At 26.4% G+C, this 9923-nt stretch overlaps 2 protein-coding genes and 1 pseudogene across 2 annotated transcripts; 1 reads left to right on the forward strand and 2 right to left on the reverse strand.

Moving 5' to 3' along the window:
- Nucleotides 1-810: 810 nt before the first annotated feature.
- Nucleotides 811-9923, reverse strand: part of LOC111038316 — a 20286-nt pseudogene continuing 11173 nt past the window's right edge.
- On the reverse strand, nt 1831-4013 carry LOC111038315. The gene is made up of 2 exons (XM_022321354.1): nt 2221-4013; nt 1831-2120 (listed from the first exon to the last, which is right to left on the reverse strand). Exons 1-2 carry the CDS (start codon nt 2720-2722, stop codon nt 2017-2019), a joined length of 606 nt encoding a protein of 201 aa, XP_022177046.1. The 5' UTR covers nt 2723-4013; the 3' UTR covers nt 1831-2016.
- LOC111038318 lies at nt 8198-9917 on the forward strand. The gene is made up of 2 exons (XM_022321355.1): nt 8198-8645; nt 9208-9917. Exons 1-2 carry the CDS (start codon nt 8453-8455, stop codon nt 9366-9368), a joined length of 354 nt encoding a protein of 117 aa, XP_022177047.1. The 5' UTR covers nt 8198-8452; the 3' UTR covers nt 9369-9917.

Raw genomic sequence — 9923 nt, forward strand, 5'->3', positions numbered from 1 at the left:
ATAAATTTATAAATATTAAAATTCCAATAATACTATTTTGATAATCATCTGGATGTTCATCAAAACACAAAATGTGATGAAATTCATCTGAAAAGTGTTTAATACCTCCAACAAATCTTCTTGGGTAAATTTTAGCTATAAACAATTTACTATTTATTAATTTAAAGGCCCTATCGTATAAGTACTATATAATAGTAATATTTGTTAATAATCATGTTTAAGAAAAATTGGGTTTCATGGTGTTCAAATTTAATACCAGAATAATAAAACAATAAAATATGTCCCAGGTGGAAGTGACTATACCTACATGTGTGCATCAAATTATGAGAACATACCTATACATCGTGAAAAAAAGGCTCTGAAAGTTATAATATCACTTTTTAGCTATGCTTTTGCAAGATTGAACTATAGATGTAATTTATGTTCAGAATTTCAGATAGTCTGCTAAATTATTGAACTTAGCTGGACGACTTTAAATACTTTATTAGTAATATACACAGACGATTTCATTGATAGTAGACGTGGTAGTTTATTATTTATTATTATGTACCTACACATGATTATGCTACACTATTTTTAATTTTTTTGTTAAGTCACCCAGCCACAAGCTATCAATTTAGTTATATTATTTTCATTTATTAGCGCCTGTAAGTTCATACATTTGCAAATTAATCATGCAAATTTGTAATTAATGACATAAAAATCCATTTCAACGTACCCAGGTTAAATATGTGATGTTTAATTTTGCATATTTTTGCTTATACATATGAATTTTTTATTTTTTTATTATATAAGTATATATCTACCTACACCATTAAATCTATATCTTGTTAGTGTATTGCTGTTTAATAAGAATAAAAATTCCAGCTCAGTTCTTATCTGTATGAGCGAATAGTAATAATGAGTAATTTTTACTTGTTTTTCAGGTTATCTGAAATAATAACAAAGACAAATTTGTTAATATTTTATATTGATTTAAATTTTTGGTGGTTGCAAACTGAGTGCTTTACTTTCTATAACTTGTAAGTTCTATTAAAATTCATACACATTTTTACCAAAAAAATATCTTGTGTCATTAGTAAAAACAAGATAAGTACCTACTTAATACTAGCATACAATGTAACACGATGAAACATTAAAAATATATGAGTTATCATACAAGATTCAATAATCATTGTCTCATTGATACATGTAACTTTCTTACTAACCAACTCTAGCTTTATGCAAATTTGATTCCTGGTAAAGTGATAACTACAGTTTTGTATACTTATACAGTTATATCTCTATAACTTGAATTAAATAAATTACAAAATATTTAACCATGTGATCAATTATTATATCTGATTTTTTGTGAATTTACAAAAATAATACCTATTATGGAATCTAGTTTAAAATTGTTGTTATTTACCTAAGTATGATATTATACATTGATATTTATGAAATAATAATAAAAATATTAACAAGTTTATTCAAGTATAATAATATAATGTATGTTGGTAGCTGTTTACAATTGTTTTCCCTCTGTGTACCTAAATAATAAATAAATAACTATTATGTATAATGATATTTTAACAGACCTTTAATAAACTATCAACAAACATATTATTAAAGTAAAATAAAAACTGATAAAAAAAAAAAAATAGATGTATAAAATAATATTAATTATATGTTAAAGCTTATTTGCAGTAAGTATGTAACTATGAATTAAAACTTCTTAATTCATATTATATAAAATTAATTTTTTACTGTTACCATAGAGGTACCTATTTGCTTTTATATTAGTATTTGTTTTTATATATAACAATAACTTTTTAAATGTATTGAAAACAAATACGTATTACACTGTATATATTAAGTATTCACAATTAACTTTTGAATTTTCTTTTGTTGGGGTTGGTTTAAGTTTTAGATCATCCATAATTTCCCATATTATTTCACTGCGTTTGCAATATGCATTATAATATCCAATTGATGGCTTTGTACTTGTATTTCCACTGCGGTAATTTACAACACCTATTAGTTCATATGTACACTGCCATTGTGTAGTAGAACCTTGGATACATCACAAATGTGTACTTCTATAGCACGGCCAGCCTCAGTACTACAGCTAGTTTCATCATCTAAATAATACATTAGTACAAGATATAATTGTTTAATTTGCATTATATTACTATTATTTTACTACATATCACTTATTCATATAAAGAGTACAATACTTACTATTCCAATATAAAACTTCTATGAAAATGTGAATTGGTGATAATTTTGAAATTATTGTTTTTGTATTACTACAAAGTAATGTATTTGAAGAGATGTAATCACAAACAGACGTCTCAGTGGATAATCGGTGATTTAAAAATTTTTGTAAGCCATTTAAGCTTCCATCTGATGTCTGGAATGTCAAAAATGCTACTGGACGGCTTGTATTTCTTTCACAATTCGGATCCGAATAAGTAATATCTTCAACTACAGTTAGTGTTTTTATATTCATTTTTGTAATCACTAGTCCTGCTTTTGTATTACAAATAGCTAGTGAAGTATTATACTCGAGTGGTTGTAGTTCAGGTTCTAGTATACTTAATATTATTCTAGTTCTTTCTGTGTAAGTAGAAGCAGTTATGCCATTTTTAACAATATTCGAAACAAATTTTAAAAACGGATGTATACAATTAAGTCCATCGATACAGTTTTTATAATGTTCACTATCACAGTACGATACCATAAATATGAACGCCAACGTGTTAAAGGCACATGTATTACTAAATATTATTTTCCCTATATCTTTAATATTGCAGCATTTAAGTTCCTCAGCTCTAGAAACATTATTTTTACATGGCGCAAAAATGGATTTGGTGTTAAGTATGACTTTTGTTTTTGTCTTTTACTCTTCCTATTCCATGTTTCATGAGATGTGGTTTCATCATTCAAGTATGAATTTTTAGTTTCTAAAAATTTACAAATTCTTAAAGTTTCATCATCTGATTTTTTCCCAGAAAAAGATGGAAGAGCACGTACAGATATACCACATTTTATACATTTATGAGCTCCCTCTAACCTTCATTCTTTTTTTCATATTCATAAGCTAATAGTAAACAATCTTCATTTTCTGACTCTTCTAAATTTGTTATTTCATTAAATCGCAATTCAAAATCCACAAAACCCGTTGAAACTGCTTGAATTAGTTTTTTTTTCGTTTTCACACGGTGTCATACATCCTGTTTCTATATCTTCTCCATTGGTTTCATTATTGATTACTATAAATAAAGATAATAAGATTTTTCGAATTTCTTGTAATGATTAACTTTCAATATCAATCCAATAGATTGTATAATAATTTCACGTACTCTTTTTGGTAATAATTTTAACGGAGCCCATTTGAATACTAATTTTATAAAATGAGCCACATTAGTACGAATAAAACATCTTTGCAACCAATACGAATCGCATGGTATAGTTCCCATAACTAAATCTGAGCAAACTTGAATAAAGTCCTTGAGTGATGAAAATTATGTGAAACATTGTACAGCGGCAGAGAGAAGCGCTAATGATTGGTCACAAACAAATTCTCTTGGAGAAACAATATCACAGCAAATTAATTTTCCTAACCAATTAAGTATTGATAATGTTGTATGACTTTCACTAATCATATTAGTGACAGTAAAACTATGGCATTTATTAGCATGATAAACTAATGCTTTATATAAAAATATTGAGTGTGTTTTTTCCAATCTAAATTTAATAAATTTTTTGACAACTGATCCTGTAGCATCAATATTTATCCTCGGATGTTGTACAGTTTTACAATAGTTTCTATATATATGAAGTAGTTCTGGACTATGGTAGGGTATGAAAAAAGGACAACTACACATGTCTTTTAAAATATTATTAAAATTGATTTCAGTTTTCATCATTGCTAAAGAAGTTAGTGTATCATTATGTCTTTTATTAGATGTTACCTTCGTGATTTTAAAACACGCAAAGCATTTGCTGATGGCATAATCAATGGGTCAGGACCTCCTTAAACATTTAAAAAAAGTTAAATATTATATAATGAATCTTAATTTATTTGAATTGTTATATACTATAATAATAATGTATAGGTATGTCTTTCCGTTTTAAATAGTAAATATTTTTATGGGCAATCAAGTGTAAAGAGGTCAGCTAGTATAATATATTTACATAATTATTATTTTAATTTCAAATCCATGTATAAAAATAATGTAAATTTTTTGTAAATTAAAATATATTATACATTTACAACTGTTGATTATAAATAATTATATTTAATACTTAATACCTGCAAATAAAATTTTTAGTCAAATATAATATAATATTATATTATATTAAATTACTAAAGTAATTAATTAACTATTACCTAAACCTAATATGGAAAATTAACTATTTTTTATAAAATAACACTGATTCGTTCATATGTATTTTGAAAGTTTGAAAAATTCATATACAGTAGAATTGTGTTTTTTTTTTTTATATAAAATTTGTATCATACATTTAATACAGGTCATGGTTTAAACTATTACATTTTTGTTTTATCATGTTACAAGTATGTTATTATTTGTGTAATATAATTTTAAAAGTTAATATTAAAAATATTGATTAAAATTTAATGTGTTTGAATTATGTGGGTTCCTACATATATACTTATTGAAAATACAAAATACCAAATTTAGAAAATAATTAATTTAATTTGCAGTCTCCAAAATGATATAAATAATTTTGTTAGTACAAAGTAATTTTATAACTCTAAATTAGGAACTTTTAAGTTATAGTTATAATTTTGTAGACATGCTCTAAATGTAATAAGACATTCAATTGTAAAGATACCTTAGAACACCATTTCAAAATTCAACACACGTCTGAACATGAATCTATTGTAAGTGTTGATGCTCATATCCATGTTGAAAACAAACTGCGTAAAGACAGTAATGTAAATATAAAAATTGCAAATGCGAAATGCAAATTGTGTCATAAAAAGTTTGTTAGTCTTGACTCTTGAGGGACTAAAATGCCATCAAAAAAGTGTACACCCACAACACATTCAAGAAGGAAAACAATTTCTCAGTGTTCAAGAATATTTCGTAAGTCAATATGCTGTTATATAAATATATTTTTATTATTATTTATTTCTAATAAATAATAGGAATGTCATTATTGCAATAAAAAATTCATGCGGAAAGATACCTTAAGACATCTTATTAAATGTGGTCACTTATTTGAACAAGATGTTTTTGTAAGTATAATATGAAATAATAAATAAATTATTTGCTGTATATTTTGAATGAATCTTTAGGAATGTGCTCATTGTTTGAGAAAATATTCTAGAAAAAATGATTTATCAAACCATATCAGAGACCATTGCTTCATGTACAAAACTGCTGAATGTCCAAAGGTAAGATATTTTCCTATACAGCTTTGTAATTATGACAATTAACATGGGTTTTTCATAACTTAATTGTAGATTAAACATTTTAAATGCCCCATGTGTGAACAAAATGTTGACACAAGAAAACGCATTAATGAACACTACCAAAGAGACCATAGACTTGTCTTCCTATATGAACAATTACAGTTCCAAAACTTTAAAGAGTTTGAAAAATAGAAAATTAATGTGGAACAAAAATCGTACTTTCAGTTTTCTAAAGCCGTATGGTGAAAAACCAAAACATGTACTGTCACCAAATATATATGTCATCGTTCAGGGGAAAAAAGATTAAAAAGCATGACGAAAATAATCCCAAAACTGATAGGTTCAAAAAAATTGAACAGTATTTGTCCCACACTTCTAACACTAAGGGAATTCAATTCTAGTGGTTTATGTTCAGTCATGTATCAAAAACACACCTGTTAGTAATTTATTAATTTTTTAAGTCATGGGGTGTAATGATAGATAGCTTCCACGTAGTACACCCTGGGCAACGTCAACTTGTGACGGCAAAAGATCTATCGATATAATTAATATTAATATTAATATTTATTTTAATCGAAAAATTACCTCTCTAAAGTTCCTTTTTGGAACATGTAAATTAAGTTATATATTTTTGTATAATAAAATGTGTACACTAACCTGTGAAGTACCTTTTTTCAATATTTGACATTACATACTATATTAAAAATGTATAATATAATATTATTACTATATTAAATATGTGTAATAAAGTAAAAACTAATAATTAATATTCAATAATAATATAATATCATATAATCAAATAAATGCTGATAATATACATCATATACATTATATTATATTTGATAAGTGATAACATGGCCCATAAAATAGTGCGGCTCCACATTAGTAATTTCCGCCACCGGAATTAAGTCATTAGTTTATAGTTAGCTCGTATTGGAAACATGGCTAAATTACTTATTACAGTACCTTCTTTCCAGGGGTGGCCCCAACTTTAGTCTTTTTGGTACCTCGCATCTTCTTCATTCTGTTCTTCCTTTCCTTTTCAAAAGTCCATGCTAAATAAATAATTTGATTAGTAAATATTTATAAAATAGCTATAAAAATGTTATTACCCTTTGTAACCTGTATTTTGGTTCAAACTTCTTTGCATGATCTAATGCCTCATAGATGAGAGCGAAACCTGTCGATTTTCCACCTCCAAAACATGTTTGGAAACCAAATACAACATCAGGTAAAACTTTTTGCATCTTAGCATATTTTTCACGAATATCAGTTTTTGGAGAAGGTTTTCCTGGATGCATGACATCAACAACCTAAATAAATAAAATATTGTTTACAATTAAATGTAACTAAGTAAAAGATAAAATAATAACTTTTAATATAATACAAATAACCCTGGTGTTAATAAATTTTGAATACAATTTGGTTTTGGAGGATTGCACACTACTGGTTTATAGAGAAAAATAAAACTACAAGTGTTTCATATGTACTGGCCCGAGTTTTACTCAAACCATACAATTTTTTAAACATATTTTAATTTATTATGGTCTATTTTCAATCTTTTGACAGCAAGCAAGTTTAGAGCTAGGAGTAATAAAATGCCTAAAATCAAAATATTATAAATCAAACCTTAACAGATTAAAACGGACTTGAGTTTTATACTGTTAATCATTTAAAACATATTACAGTTAGATGAGTTCAGTTAAACAAACTTTGGATCCTTTGAGCTATATTGTAAATTTGTTATTCTTAAAATGAAAAAATCCCACTTAAAATGTAGAATATTTTTTTAAGTTTCAATGGAAAGAAATAGTTTTATATTTATTTATATTTATAAAAATTTAGCTCCAAAAATGGTAGTTACTATAAATAACAGAACACTCTCATTAGATATATTGCATAAGCATGTTCTAAAGTTTAAAAGGTTAGATTATAATTTATACATTCATCAAAGTTAATATTTTTGAATTTAGACAAATATTTATGGATTGGATTTTAAAGAAACTGCATATTATGCTGGTGTTAAGAATATAATTGCTGATGCTAAATCTATAGAATTAACAAAAATACATATTTTATAGTAAGTTATCTAAGTGTTAATGGTAGATATTATTTTTGTTCACCATTTTGGAAGATTAAGTAAGTTTAATTAGACAATACACAGCATCGTTAATTGATAGTTCAATTAATTTTGTAATTTGTATTCATAAAATTAAATATTGTATGTAAAATAGAATTTTAGATTTCTTGGCCATTTTATATTTGTTGGAAATTGAATTTAAGAGTTGTAGAAACATAAATTATTTACTCACCATTTGGTTTCTGCATAGCAGTCGATTGGTCATGAACTTGCGGGTCCGAATTGTAGCAGTAGAGGTATTCAGTGGCGGCGTGATGCAGAATTTTTGGGTCAACTGTCCCATCTATAGACTGGTGGGTGGGTGGGTCCAGGGTCGTGGCCGTCGGGTGGGTAAGTGGTGAGTATGCCAAAAAAAGTTATGAAATTACTATTGAGTATTAGTACTAGTATTGAGTATTAATTGACGTCTATAATAGTTAACATTATTACATTCCAATGTGCAAACGCAAAGTGTACCTATTGACTAATCGTGTAAATGTGTATAGTGTATTAGTGTAATACTGAAATCATAATTATTCCAAGTCAGAAGAGTTATCAATAGATATTTTCTAGTAGACAGTTCGACCAATGTTCTGTGATTCTATTTTGATCTTTGGCTTGGTTGGTATTGGTGTATGGCGGGGCACTACACGGGTATCAGCGACATAGTGATATCGAAATCAATACAAAATCACCAATTCTATTTTTAGAAAAGTATAATTTTGAATTTATTAAATTAGATATGGTGGATCGTTGACGATAATATCAGCAGTGCTGATTTACGGTGTACGTCTACTTTGTTTTTTATTTTTGTTGGCTGTTAATTTTTATTGTGTGATGTTTGCCGTTTAGTGTCTTACATAACCAATATTCAATTAGTTTGATTATCGCGTCTTAAACTTTTAATAATGTCAGAACGTAATGTGTGTCTATGTGGACGAAAAAGATTGAAGATAAATGAAACTAATTGGAATCGTCATTTAACAGCATGTAATGTTGCTAAATTAAAAAATACAAAAACTGTGACAAATATACTTTCTTTTATGGCAAAGAAAAGAACAATTGATGACGAAGTGCATAATCAGTCTTTACCAAATAAAGGTAGGTATATACTAAAAGCTTATTTATTTAAGTAAATTGTTTATTTTTAATTGTATTATGCATTCAGTCTTGAACAAATATTTTTCAATAGTATTATACAATTTAGAATAATTATTATTCATCTATTGATTGTACTAGTCCTACAAATCTTATTTGACTAATTTAACTGGGATTTTAATAATTTTTTTCTTATACTTAACGATTAACGTTAACCTATGATAATAATGCTAAGTAGATAATAGATAGATTATTTAGTTAAAAATTCAAGATCAGAAACACTTATTTAATAGATTCTTCAAACTTCACAAGTTCAATTTTCACCTTTTTGAAGTAAGACATTTTCTAGAGCTAGATACCAATTTTTATTTTACAGAAATTAAATTTTAAATCAATGTTTAAGAAAAACTTAGGTTGGTATTTAATTTTTATTTTTGAAACATAATTTTGGTTATTTTATTTCCTATAATAAAAGTAGGAAAAAATATTTAATGTTTATCATATTGCCCATTATTTTATGTAAAAACATTAGAATTTTAATGAGTATACTTTTGTTTGATTATAGATATTACAAACATTAACATTGAGGCTTCTTCTTCGCACTATAGCTGCTCTTCTGTTAGCCAAATAAATGTTTCAAACACTAGTGATATTATAAATACAACAGAATCAATAACTGATTTAATAACCAACTCTAAAACTTCTTGTAAGTTCTATAAAAAATAAACATTAATCTTGAACTGTGTACCTATGTCCTATGTGTACCAGCATGCATATTATAATGTATAATTTTAACTAACAATTCACATGTTTATTTATTTTACTTTTAAGGTGGTTAAATTAATGTAGTTTAAGCATCTTATTTTAACAATTTCAGCCTTCTGAAGTCCAACAGACTTCAGATTCAGATAGTGGGAATGATATACAGGGAGATTTTTCAAACATGTTCACCCCCAATTTTTTACCTTAATTTTTTTTTACTTATTTAAGTCTTAAATTTAAATCTTTATATAGAGTGATTCACTAAGCATACTCAAATTACAAGATACCAACTAGAAAAAAAACCGTCTATATTCCTAATTTTTGTTTGTTTGCAACAAGTTACAGTCATTTGTTGAGTTCTGTAACGCACATTTTAATAACTGCATTATTGAAGAAAAAAAAGTGTGAATGCTTGGTGAATCATCCTATATATGTAACAGTAGATTGATGTATTTTATTTGTATAGTAATAAATAGTTGACTTTTTATTAAATTTACAGTGCAAGAAACTGAATTAATT

This window comes from Myzus persicae, unplaced genomic scaffold (genome assembly GCF_001856785.1).
Source record: "Myzus persicae strain clone G006 unplaced genomic scaffold, MPER_G0061.0, whole genome shotgun sequence".
Taxonomy (NCBI): Eukaryota; Metazoa; Arthropoda; class Insecta; order Hemiptera; family Aphididae; genus Myzus; species Myzus persicae.

Coding starts and splice junctions, on each gene's coding strand:
- LOC111038315 (XM_022321354.1), bottom strand. CDS start 2,722: ATGGTATCGTACTGTGATAGTGAACATTATAAAAACTGTATCGATGGA. Junction 2,121..2,220: donor AGAAGTTTTATATTGGAATA/GTAAGTATTGTA, acceptor TGTATTATTTAG/ATGATGAAACTAGCTGTAGT.
- LOC111038318 (XM_022321355.1), top strand. CDS start 8,453: ATGTCAGAACGTAATGTGTGTCTATGTGGACGAAAAAGATTGAAGATA. Junction 8,646..9,207: donor TCAGTCTTTACCAAATAAAG/GTAGGTATATAC, acceptor GTTTGATTATAG/ATATTACAAACATTAACATT.